This window comes from Acomys minous (genome assembly GCF_964271855.1).
Source record: "Acomys minous genome assembly, chromosome: 11".
Lineage (NCBI taxonomy): Eukaryota > Metazoa > Chordata > Mammalia > Rodentia > Muridae > Acomys > Acomys minous.
In genome coordinates, this window is record NC_140492.1 from 78,932,126 (window position 1) to 78,944,611 (window position 12,486).

General features: G+C 41.8%; 1 protein-coding gene across 4 annotated transcripts in view; it reads left to right on the forward strand.

Moving 5' to 3' along the window:
• Positions 1–12,486, forward strand: part of SKIC3 (SKI3 subunit of superkiller complex) — a 93,275-nt gene that overhangs the window by 30,756 nt on the left and 50,033 nt on the right. For all 4 annotated transcript variants that reach the window (XM_084802016.1, XM_084802018.1, XM_084802017.1 and 1 more), the window contains 9 exons: positions 327–428; positions 2,879–3,018; positions 5,157–5,243; positions 5,824–5,927; positions 6,610–6,736; positions 7,086–7,265; positions 7,956–8,080; positions 8,942–9,195; positions 10,640–10,742. In XM_084802016.1, coding sequence (XP_084658142.1) covers positions 327–428; positions 2,879–3,018; positions 5,157–5,243; positions 5,824–5,927; positions 6,610–6,736; positions 7,086–7,265; positions 7,956–8,080; positions 8,942–9,195; positions 10,640–10,742 — 1,222 coding nt within the window. The remainder of the gene's footprint in view (positions 1–326; positions 429–2,878; positions 3,019–5,156; positions 5,244–5,823; positions 5,928–6,609; positions 6,737–7,085; positions 7,266–7,955; positions 8,081–8,941; positions 9,196–10,639; positions 10,743–12,486) is intronic.

Consider the following 12,486-nt stretch of genomic DNA (forward strand, 5'->3'; position numbering starts at 1 on the left):
TGAGATATGACTGACAGTCAGGAAAGTAGATGCAATGTGTGAGGAACATTTGGGCCAAGGAGTGCATTTGTGGAGCAGCAGAGCTAAGGAGAAAACTGTTGTTCAGAGTAGTTCAGTGAGCCTTGAGGGTGGAGTATGGTGTGGGAAGGGACAGGAAGTGATTTTTAAACACCATTGAAAAGCTTACTGTACACCCAGAGGACAGGAGGAACCGATGAAAGGTTGAAGCATAGAAACCTTACATTCTGATTTGCTGTTTTAGAATTCCCACGACAGCATGGGGATGGGGAGGTAGAGCAGTATTTGTGATTATCTCATCCTTCTAGGCTTGAAGGAAAGCCCTCTCTGCATAACTGCATGGTGTCGTCTAGCGGAAGCCCAGGTCAAAATGCACAGGCCTAAGGACGCCATCCTTTCCTGCAATCAAGGTATTCTTGACGGACTTTGTGTTTTTATATAAGGGGGACCAATGCTGCTTGCTTTCATCTAACTCGAGAAAGATATTATTTTAGAAATAATGGACTTAAAAAAAATTTGTGGTTGATTTAAATTGGACGGAGGAAGATAAGTGCATGCCATGTCTGCTAGTATATTTATCTTTAAGGTGGGGGCTTAGGATGCTCTGCTTCCCAACAAGGACCTTTCTGGTATGTTTAGGACCTTCATGAATTCTTAATGTCATAGATAGAGATGAGAGATAATTCTTTGTTCTCGACCAGTTAGTTTCCAAACTTCTGTATTTGACAGTCCATTCTAACTCAGCATCTTTCTCCTTCCAGTGCCCTTAGACAGTCTGTTTTAACTCAGCATCTTTCTCCTTCCAGTGCCCTTAGACAGTCTGTTTTAACTCAGCATCTTTCTCCTTCCAGTGCCCTTAGACAGTCTGTTTTAACTCAGCATCTTTCTCCTTCCAGTGCCCTTAGACAGTCTGTTTTAACTCAGCTTCTTTCTCCTTCCCGTGTCCTTAGACAGTCTGTTTTAACTCAGCTTCTTTCTCCTTCCCGTGTCCTTAGACAGTCTGTTTTAACTCAGCATCTTTCTTCTTCCAATGCCCTTAGACAGTCTGTTTTAACTCAGCATCTTTCTCCTTCCCGTGTCCTTAGACAGTCTGTTTTAGCTCAGTGTCTTTCTCCTTCCCGTGCCCTTAGACAGTCTGTTTTAACTCAGCATCTTTCTTCTTCCAATGCCCTTAGACAGTCTGTTTTAACTCAGCATCTTTCTCCTTCCCGTGTCCTTAGACAGTCTGTTTTAGCTCAGCATCTTTCTCCTTCCCGTGCCCTTAGACAGTCTGTTTTAGCTCAGTGTCTTTCTCCTTCCCGTGCCCTTAGACAGTCTGCTTTAGCTCAGCATCTTTCTCCTTCCCGTGCCCTTAGACAGTCTGTTTTAGCTCAGTGTCTTTCTCCTTCCCGTACCCTTAGACAGTCTGCTTTAGCTCAGCATCTTTCTCCTTCCCGTGCCCTTAGACAGTCTGCTTTAGCTCAGCATCTTTCTCCTTCCCGTGTCCTTAGACAGTCTGTTTTAACTCAGCATCTTTCTTCTTCCAATGCCCTTAGACAGTCTGTTTTAACTCAGCATCTTTCTCCTTCCCGTGTCCTTAGACAGTCTGTTTTAACTCAGCTTCTTTCTCCTTCCCGTGTCCTTAGACAGTCTGTTTTAACTCAGCATCTTTCTTCTTCCAATGCCCTTAGACAGTCTGTTTTAACTCAGCATCTTTCTCCTTCCCGTGTCCTTAGACAGTCTGTTTTAACTCAGCATCTTTCTCCTTCCCGTGCCCTTAGACAGTCTGTTTTAGCTCAGTGTCTTTCTCCTTCCCGTGCCCTTAGACAGTCTGCTTTAGCTCAGCATCTTTCTCCTTCCCGTGCCCTTAGACAGTCTGCTTTAGCTCAGCATCTTTCTCCTTCCCGTGCCCTTAGACAGTCTGCTTTAGCTCAGCATCTTTCTCCTTCCCGTGCCCTTAGACAGTCTGCTTTAGCTCAGCATCTTTCTCCTTCCCATGCCCTTAGACAGTCTGCTTTAGCTCAGTGTCTTTCTCCTTCCTGTGCCCTTAGACAGTCTGCTTTAGCTCAGTGTCTTTCTCCTTCCCGTGTCCTTAGACAGTCTGTTTTAACTCAGCATCTTTCTCCTTCCCGTGCCCTTGATGTGCTAGGTGCAGAGGACTAGTAGCTGTTGTTCTTAAGCATCTCCAACTTTATCACATGCCATGTGAAGATAGAGGGCTCAGACTCATGTGTTCGCTTTTAAATTCAGATCTTTCTAGAAGAAGTTGAGAGTTTATCTATATTTGAATTAATTCTCTATATATGATTATATGTATAATATATACACATATTAGGAATTTTTCTCCCTGTATGTGCTGTGTATTATACTATTTTTTTTTTAAGAAAATTTAAAAATTTTTAAGATTGACTTTATGTGTATGGGAATGTCTGTATGTATGTCTGTGTATTATGTTCATGTATTGCTTGTGGAGGCCAGAAAAACAGGGCATGGGATCCCTTGGAACTTGAATTGTAGATGGTTGTGAGCTGCACTGTGAGTACTGGAAACCAAACCCGGCCCTTTGGAAGAGCAGCCAGTGTTCTTAATTGTAGAGCCATCCCTCTATTCCCATATGACATTCTTTAAAAGTGTTTTCGTTTTAATATTTATTTATTTATTTATATGTGTACATGTGCACATGCCATGCCATGAGTATAGAAGTCAGAGGACAAATTGCAGCACGTGGTTCTTTCTTATCATGTAGTTTCTAGGCACTGAAGTCTGGACGGCAAGCCGGGCCAGAGCCATTATCTTCTAAGCTGTCTCACTGGCCCTGTGTCCTTCTTAAGCCAGCCTCCTGAACTGCTGGAGGTAATTGCTGTGCCCTTCATCTTGTCAGCTCTGAAGACTATAGACACTGCCGCTGAGTCAGGCGGCGGCCGGCATCAGAAGAATCTTTGTCTTCGCCTGAAAGCAGAGGCTTTGCTCAGACTCCCGGGTTGTGACTCTTCAGAGGAAGCGGCCCGTACTCTTGATCAGGTAGGCAGTCCGAGTCTTCCCCTTCCCTCAGCCTCAGCCACCGTCGCCAGCATCTCTCCCGCCACACGTGTCCCACATAGGTTCTGAGTTACCGATCTGTACTGTGATACATCTCCCACACTCTTGAAACCCTTTGCAATTTGTTTGCCTTCGGGTTAAATACTTCAGTGCTTCTCATGAGAAGAACGTCTGTTTTATTTTAGTGCCTGTTCTCCCATCTGGTTTCTGTCTTATTACAATAGTGCTACTTGTTTATTAACAATTTAGAACGTTTAACTTTTTCCTTCTGAAAATGTTTTACAGATTATTGATGACTTAATACCTTCATTTTAAAAAATTTAAGGTTTGCTTCACCCACAGATGTTGATTTTGTTTTTAAAAAAGGAAACTATTTTCTTCTTTTTTTTATTTCTTTGCTTTGGCTGTTCTGGATTCACTTTGTAGACCAGACAGTGATCCGCCTGCCTCTGCCTCCCAAGTGCTGGGATTAAAGGCGTGCACCACCACGCCCGGCAGAAACTATTTTCTTAAGGCTTTTGGCTTAATTTGAAATTCTTTAGTGAGAAAACATAACGGGCAGATCATGAGTTTTAGCAACATTGTTCCTTTAAATGCCTTGAGTATGTAAAAGGATTTTGCATCCTATGGTATTTCTTTAAAGTGACAGCAGCTGTTGGCCTCCTTCAAGAACTCTTACGTAGTGGGATGTGGTGATTCATGCCTGTAACCCCAGTAAGGTTCAGCAGAGAGAAGGCTGTGAGTTCAAGGCCAGCTTGTGATACTATGAGTCCCAGGCCAGCCTGAGCTGCACTGTGAAAGCCTGTCTCCAGAAAACCTAGTACTTTATTTTCTATTTGTTTCTTCTCAGTATGTATCTTATGTAGATGCTTTATAGATACCTTTCCAATACCTTTTTTCACAAACACAAAAACCATAATGAAAAGTTTCTTTAAAAACTGTAAGAGTCCATATCTGAGACAGAAAGTTTGTAAGTTGAGCACAAAATATCATGTTGTGCTAAAAAGCAAAGAGACTATAGGAGAACCACACTAAGCGGACACAGGAACTGGCTGAAGGGATTGTAGCAGCCACTGAGGGCAACAGTGCACGTGCCTGGGAGAAACTCTGTGTTGAAATATGTTTAAGTTTGTATGTTGTGACCCTACCACAAAGAAAAAAATCAAAAAGACTTTGCGAAAACATATCACTGGCTGATGCTAGGGAACCAACTGGAAAGGGTGCAGGCACCATTGTGCCTCTGATGAACTGCACCCCCAGATAGCCAGACATCGTAAGGGAGGAGATGTTTTTCTTGGTTTAAGTATTCCGTGTGAGAGGGAGAAGAGCAGTGATCTTTGATGGATCAATAGATCTAGGTTGAGGACCAGTGGCTTCCACAGATAGAAATATAGCCTGACACAACCACAGCAAATAAACATAGCATCTCACTGCTAGATCATCAAGCCAGGGACCAGGGAGAACGTCAAACAACATGAGACATACTCAGTAGAAATTGACTTTGTAAAACTTGACAACTGGCCTGTGCTTGCACAGTTACGTTGTAAGGGAGAAAGCAGAGAGAAAGAAGCGAACTCTGTAGATAAAAAGAAACTTAATAGAGCTATCATCTAGATGAGTCGTATGTACCTTAGTTGAATTTTGACTAAATGAGTCACTCAAAGTCCTGATGAGGTACTAGGAAATCTAATGATATGAAAGCTGTACTGTTGGCTTTGGTAATGTGGCTGCCATGTACAAATAACTTTTTATCTTAAGTGTGTGTGTCGAAGTATTCATAGCCGAGAAGTTATAACACCTGACATTTGTTTTAAGTTCATCTGAGGGGTATGGTAAAAGGATGGCTATATACATGGAAAAACATGGCTTTCGAGTTGGTAATTTTGTAGCTGGATAACAGGTACATGTGAGGTTGTTACGCTGGCCTCTTATTTTCTTGTGTATTTGAAGTTTCTCCAGTTAAACAATTAGAGAATGAAAATCTCAACAGTAACAGAACGAGGTAGACTTCTGACCACATCCGGTCAGACCCTGTGCTTCTGTGACTGTTCTTTAAGTAGAACAGAAATGGGGATGCAGCTTTCTGGAGAGACCTGCAGCAGCTGTCAATCACTTTCTAGGTTTCTGATGCAGATAATACCCCAGGACTGCTGGTTCTTCAAGGCCTGGCCCGTCTGAACATGGGCGCTGTGGACGAGGCTATGAAGGTTAGTGTGTTTCACTCCAATGGAGCAGGAGGTGAAGGCTAAAAGATGGTGTTGGGGGTTTAGTTTCGTGGTGCAGTTTTTGCCTACAAAGTTTAAGGATTTGGTCCCAAGAACCAAAAATAGAATAAAATAAATTACAAAATAAAAAAAAAAGCAAACAAAAACCGAGCTAAGAAATAAAAGTCAAAAGCCATTTAAAAATATTCTATTGTTTATATGTATGAGTGTTTTTCCTGCATGTCTGTCTGTCTGCCATGTTCATGCCAGGGACCCTCAGAGGTCAGTGAGGGTCATGTGATTCCTGGCACTGGAGTTGCCAGTGGTTGTCTGCACTATGAGGAAGAGCAGCCAGTGCTCTTAAGCTCTGAGCTGTCTCTCCAGCCCCCATTTATTTTTATTATTTTAAAGAGTCACTTTATTTATTTGAGAGATTTGTTTATTTTTATATATAAGTGCTATTTTTATATACAAGACCTTTGGAAGAGCAGATAGCTCTTTAACCACTGAGCCATCTCTCCAGCTCCCCCTCCCTCACTTTATTTTTAATGGCATGTGGAATTGCCAAATGTCTCTTCCGCAGATCACGGAGGACCTTGTTGCCTCTTACCCTGACCTAGCGGAGGTTCATGCACTTGAGGGTTCAGTTCATTTTACTAAGAAGGACTACCTGCACGCAGAAATGTGGTAAGAATCTACAGGTTGCATATGAGTCATATCTTACTTCTCAAAAACTCAAAATGGGCTTGATGAAGTCCCAATCTTAGAATTATGTGATGTGTGTGTGTGCGCGCGCGCGTGCATCTGTGTGTGCATGTACATGCGTGTTTAGTTTCACTTGTAGCATAGGAACTGTACATTTATTTGTAATCTGTTTCTAATCTAATTAGCTGTCCATAATGCTTAGTTAACCAATGTAGTATTTAGCATGTGCTCTGAGCACATAAAGTGTCAAAGGTCATTGCTTCTTAAAGCTCTTCTTCAGTAACATCTTTTTTCTTTCTTTCTTTCTTTCTTATTATGGTTTAAATCCTGGAGTAGTGACGTCTTTAGATTTGTTTGTTGTTGTTTTGTTTATTTATCTTTATGGATGTTTTGCCTGTATGTATGTTCACCACATGTTTGCCTAGTACCTGCAGAGTTCAGAATGTGGTATCAGGTCTCGTGGAACTGGAGTTCCAGACACTCTTGGGCCTCTGTGTTGGTGCTGGGAATTCTGGTCATCCCAAAATAGCAGGTGCTCTTTACTCTGAGCTGTATCTTCAGCTCCCAGATGTGGGATTCTAGAAACACGGTTTTACACACATGTACACATGCATACATTCGTGAACACTCTTAAAAGCCTTTTCACTCCCGTTTGGTGGTTTAGTTTCCAGAGAGCACTTGAGAAAGACGCTGAAGTTGCCGAATATCATTACCAGCTTGGGTTGACATATTGGCTCATGGGTGAAGAAACAAGAAAAGATAAAGGAAAGGCTCTTAGCCACCTTCTGAAGGTAAGCAAGTGCCCTAGTTGTCAGAATCAATACGTGTCAGGTTAGTTGTTTAAAATTACTGCTAACTGAAGTAACTTTTTTGAGTTTCATTTCTCATAGAAGAAGTTTGTGAGTATATTCTGTGGGTTTTCCTAGGTAAAAATTTAAATCATGGACGTATAAGAGTGTGTGTCTCAGAACTATACGTGTAGAAGACAAGCCATGCTGCCTGTGGAAGCAATGCTGTTTTAGCTGATGGGTACATGAGCCTGGACTTTTAGCTTCCTGTCTCTATAGATAAAGTCTGCTGTATCCTGTGTATGCATTGAAATGAGCTCTAACTATTCCGTTGTCAACGCTTACCCCCAAGGCTGCGAGGCTAGACGCGTACATGGGTAAAGCTTTCCGCTGTCTAGGCCATTACTACCGAGATGTGGCCGGAGACAGAAGCAGGGCACGCGGCTGTTACCGGAAGGCTTTTGACTTGGACGACACCGACACTGAGTCTGGAGCTGCCGCCGTTGACCTGAGCGTGGAGCTGGAAGACACGGTCTGTCTCGTGACCACTTCTATCTCTTAGTCTTTTGCCCCAGCATATACATGGAATGCTTTTTATAGTATTTGAAAATTGTTGTACCTTCCATTTTTCTTTGTAGGTAAAATAGAAATATCTTTTTACTTGTATATAGACTATATTTTCTTTTCATTGGTAGATACTAAATTGCTTGTCACTTTCCTGTGTGTATGTACTTTTATGTGGCTATGTACATGCATGCATGTCATTCATATGGGCACATGTGTCAGCGTGAATGACCCTGAGGTCATCATTGGGTGCTTTTCACTGGTAGCCTTCCTTTTTTACTTTCCGAGAGAGGGCTGTTCACTGAGCCTGATGCACACTGCTTTGGCTCGGCTAACTGGGCAATGAACGTCAGGGATCTGTCCATCTCCCTGTCCCCATGCTCCACAGCTGGGGTTACAGGAGCATCCCCCGCCCCCAGCTTATGTGATGAGCTCTGGAGATCCCGACTCTGACCTCAGGGCCTTGTGCTGGTATGCCAGGCACTTAACAGCTGAACCAGCTTCCTGGTCCTGACTTCTCATTTATAAAATTAGTTTGATGTATTTCATTGTAAATTAGAAGGATTAGAAGTGGAAACTGAAAATATATTTGTATCCTTTGCATAGTTGCTCCGCATTTTTGTATTTGGTGTCCCTGACACTGCTTTTTTCTCATTAGGAAACGGCTTTAGCTATCTTAACAGCAGTAACCCAGAAGGCAAGTGCTGGAGCAGCAAAGTGGGCCTGGCTCAGGCGAGGACTACACTATTTGAAAGCTGGTCAACATTCTCAAGCAGTGGCTGAGTAAGGCATCTTATCATATTTACATTGAAACAGTGCAGTGCTTGCTTAGATTTCCTTGATAACCATATGACCTTTATAAGTGGCCTCTAAACAAGATGCATTTTGAGAAAGATAATAAAATTTACTATGATTCATGGGGTACTTATTGCCTATAAGATGTAGACTTTATAGCGGGCTAAGGATGTGCTGTAGTTGAGGAGTTAGCCAGTTAGGTCTTTGTTGGCATCAAAACGCAGTAGGTCCCTTCAAGTGTCATTTCTGCAATAGAAAGCTGAGGTCTTTGCTGTTACACCGACACTTGGCTTAGGTAAGGCAGACCGTGGCCGCTTGAAGGGTACTCTGAAGAGGCACATGTGTGATTGATTTTAGTCATTTGGTTTGAGCTGTATTTCAGGATGAAAATATAATTGATTCAAGATAAGTCATATATATATACATATATATATATACATACACATACATACACATACAGTTTGATCAGCACTATAAGCATCCCCCTTAGTCCTTCCTGTCTTCCAGGTTAGGAGGAGGACTGGCAGGCTGATAGACTGAGGCAAACCGAGACGTCCACCTTTCCTGGTGGCGTAGAAAACTTCCGCCAGATAATAAAGAAAAAGAAATTATGGTCATTGTATTCTCAAAATAGCATTTGTTCTTACTTTTTAAAAAAATCACTTCACAAAGTCTTCTTACTATTAAAAACATTCAAAGTATTAAAGAAATAGGGAAAACTGCTTTAGGTACCATTTTTGTAAATCAGAAGACTTGTGGATGATTTCATTGAATTGCTTATTTCATATAACCTTTTAGATGTGGATGTAGTTCTCTTACTTTTAAATCTCTCACTATTACAATTTTAAGTTTACAGGCCGCTTTAAGGGCAGACCCGAAGGACTGCAACTGTTGGGAGTCATTAGGAGAGGCATACCTAAGCAGAGGTGGCTATACGACAGCCTTGAAGTCTTTCACAAGAGCCAGTGAACTGAACCCAGACTCCACATACAGTGTGTTTAAAGTGGCAGCAATACAGCAAATCCTAGGCAGGTATGCGGAGGCCATTGCTCAGTATCAGCTGATCATTAAAAAGAAGGAGGATTATGTGCCCGCCTTAAAAGGTAATTTCTTTTCAAAAGTTCCTTTTCTTCTTAGACTTTAATAATACTGAACTATCAAACACCCAAGTAAATTTTCTACCTACTGTTTTGAATAACTTGAAAAGAATGTAATCAATAGCAAGTATCTAACATGAATTTATCACATAATGTATTATAGATTTGATTATAAAAAGATCAAATTTTGTTTCCTAACAGTTCATAAATAATATGGAAGAGATTTAACGTTTAGACAAATAGAACAACAGCTATTGTACCCCAAATAAATCTTCTAAGCAGGATTCTCTGATGCTATGTGTCTATGGTTTCTAGTGCTATGAAGAGATATTATGACCATGGCAAATCTTATAAAGGAAAGCATTAAGTTGGAACTGCCTCCTTACCAATTCAGGTTTAGTGCATTGTCACCATGGCAGGAAGCATGGCAGCATCCAGGCAGACATGGTGCTGGAGAAGGAGCTGAGAGTTCTACATCTGGATCTGCAGGCAGCAGGAAGAGAGTATGACCCTGGGCCTGGCTTGAGCACCTCAAGCCTCAGCACCAGCCCCCAGGGACACCCTTCCTTCAACAACACCACACCTACTCCAACAGGACCACACCTCCTAAGAGTGCACTCTCAGGAGCCTTTGGGGCTGTTTTCATTAAAACTACCACACTAGGTTTTGGTAATTCTATATTCCTAAAATATCTTAATAATTAAAAAAAATTTTATGTTATAGAATCTAACTAAGATTATGTAAGGATGCAGTCTGCTTTGTTTTATAATTAAGCTGGTTTCAGTTCCTCCTTCAGTAACCCTTCATAACACTGTTTTTAGCACTATAAAGAAAACATCGCCACCTACAATTTAAGTTTTTGAGATTGTATCTTACTCCTTATAAAACAATCTAGCCTACTATGTAAGTTCCTCTATTTCAATTCCTAATATTGTAGGTTTCGAACTTGGAGTTGTTTTTCTTTTCTCTCCCTTCCTCTCCAATTTTTCCATTTATAAAACTTTTCTCAAGACAAGAAAGAACTCACTTTCAGGAATATTCCTGACACTTGATGAACTTACTCCTTCATTTAGTTTTTGCTGTGTACTTTGCGACACAGATTTTATTGTAAAAGGTCAAATACTGTTTTCATTAAGTTAAGTACATGTGATAGAGAATAGTAGTATACCTAGATTGGAAGCTGGCATCTGAAGAAAGAAATTAGCCTGATGCCAAAGAACTCTGTACTGATAACTTCCTGTGGCTTTTAGTGCATTTTGATTGCAAGGGAACCTTGACATTTGAGACCTTTTCTAAATGTACCAAGATTATATAGAGAGGTAATTTTAGAAAATAACACTGTCTTGTTTTCTGGGAAGTGTTCATAAAAAAGCAATAGGCTTATCCCAAATTGGCTCTAAGTGTTCATTTTGTGTGTTATAATGACCTGCACAATTTCACCTCCCTGCAGGTTTGGGCGAGTGCCACCTGATGATGGCCAAGGCCGCCCTGGTGGATTTTCTGGACGGAAAAGCTATAGACTACGTGGAAAAAGCACTGCAGTACTTTACTTGGTTAGTATCACCTTTGTTTACACTCTTACCTTTTGGTAGTATAATAAGGCTGGCTTTAGAATATAATTTTATGCCTGTGCTTGCTAGATATAGCAGTTAATTTGGAGTGTCAAACCTAAGAATAACAGATGAGCCAATGAGTTCTGTGGCGTACAAACAATTTTACCCTGAGAAAGATTGGCTTTGCGCTCTTCATAGAGAGGAGGGAGACCGTAGCCACCAGTGGAGCAGCAGCTCTGACCAAGTGCCTTAGCGCTCTCTCTCCTGACCTTGATGGGTGTCTCTCTGCTGGAATTGACAAGTGGAGCATCAGATACGTAGCATGCCTACACTCATCAGTAGGGCCCGTGTTAGGCTGAGGGTAAGGAAAACAAGCCTTCAAATTAATCCTGGAGCGAAGCCATAAGAAAAAAGCAGTGCATCTAATAAGAAAAGAAACAGGGGAAATAAATCTGGTGTGCTCTAGAAGTGCAGGAGATGGCTCTGCAGGTAAGTGCTCCTGAGTTTCAGCCCCCAGCGTGCACACTGGGTGTGGCTGCACATATTCCTGGAGCGCTGCCGAATCACTGAGTCTTACTGGCTGCCAGGGTACCAGGTTCAGTGACCCATCAGCCAGGTGTCAAAAAATATGACAGAGAATGATAGAGCAGTATGCCTGATGGCCTCTGTAGTCAGATGTGCACATTGCAGCACATGCACACACACATGCACACAGACACATGTACATACACATGCATGCACGCACACATAGCATGTGCCTGCACATACACACGCGCGCGCGCACACACACACACACACACACACACCCCGTATACCCACAGTAGTAGCAACAAGAAGTCTACACATTGTTCCAGGCACAGTGGTGCGTCTCTGTAATCGAGCCCCTTGGTAAGAGGATGGCTCTTTAAAGACCGGCTCAGTAAGGTCTCAGCAGCAGCCTTACCTGTGAGCTGAATTCCCAGCTCTGATTTTAAAACTTTTCTTTTTTAATTAAAGTTGTAAAGACATGAGTGCAGGCTGTTAAGATTGCTACTGTTGAGTTCCTTTTTCTCCTTTCACGTGTCCATCTTAGAAGTCCTACTAAGATAGTTAAAGGAGCTTAGGAATAATGCCCTTCCCCCTGGTTCTCACAGTGGGTGGGTTTCCAGTGGGCACTGCAGTGATTAGTGTTTCTTAGGAAGACATCGCGGAATGCATTTTGGCTAGACTCCTGGAGGAGAAAAGGCTGTGAAAACGTTCCATCTGCTTGTCCATCTGCTCGGGACACACAGCAGCTTGTAGTGGCTGCTTGTCGAGCCGTGGCCTGAACTGAGATGCCCTGAAAGGTGGAAGGAACGTGTACTCTGATTTTGCTCATGCTGTAGGGAACTAGCACTTCACATCTCTCCTCATACCTGTGTGTGCTTACTGAGTTTTTTATTCAAGCTGCTCTTACTTGCTTCTGAATGTTTACAGTTTTGTTATTTTCCTGTCAGTAAAAATTCTTTGTTCCACTAAAGAGAATTGGTACAAATCTAGTTGATACATTTTCTAGTCTTTTGAGGGAAGTCCAAAGACAGAGGCTTTTATAACAAAGTCACTGCCTTAATTATCAACTAGCCAAACAAAAAGGCACACATTTAGAATATTTAAAAACTAAACTGAAGCAACAGTTACAGAGTTGCCCCAAACTAGTCCTCATGTGTTTTCTATTGTTTCTGCTACTTCTAACTATTATGGTGAAGAAAAAAAAAACTGCAAAATT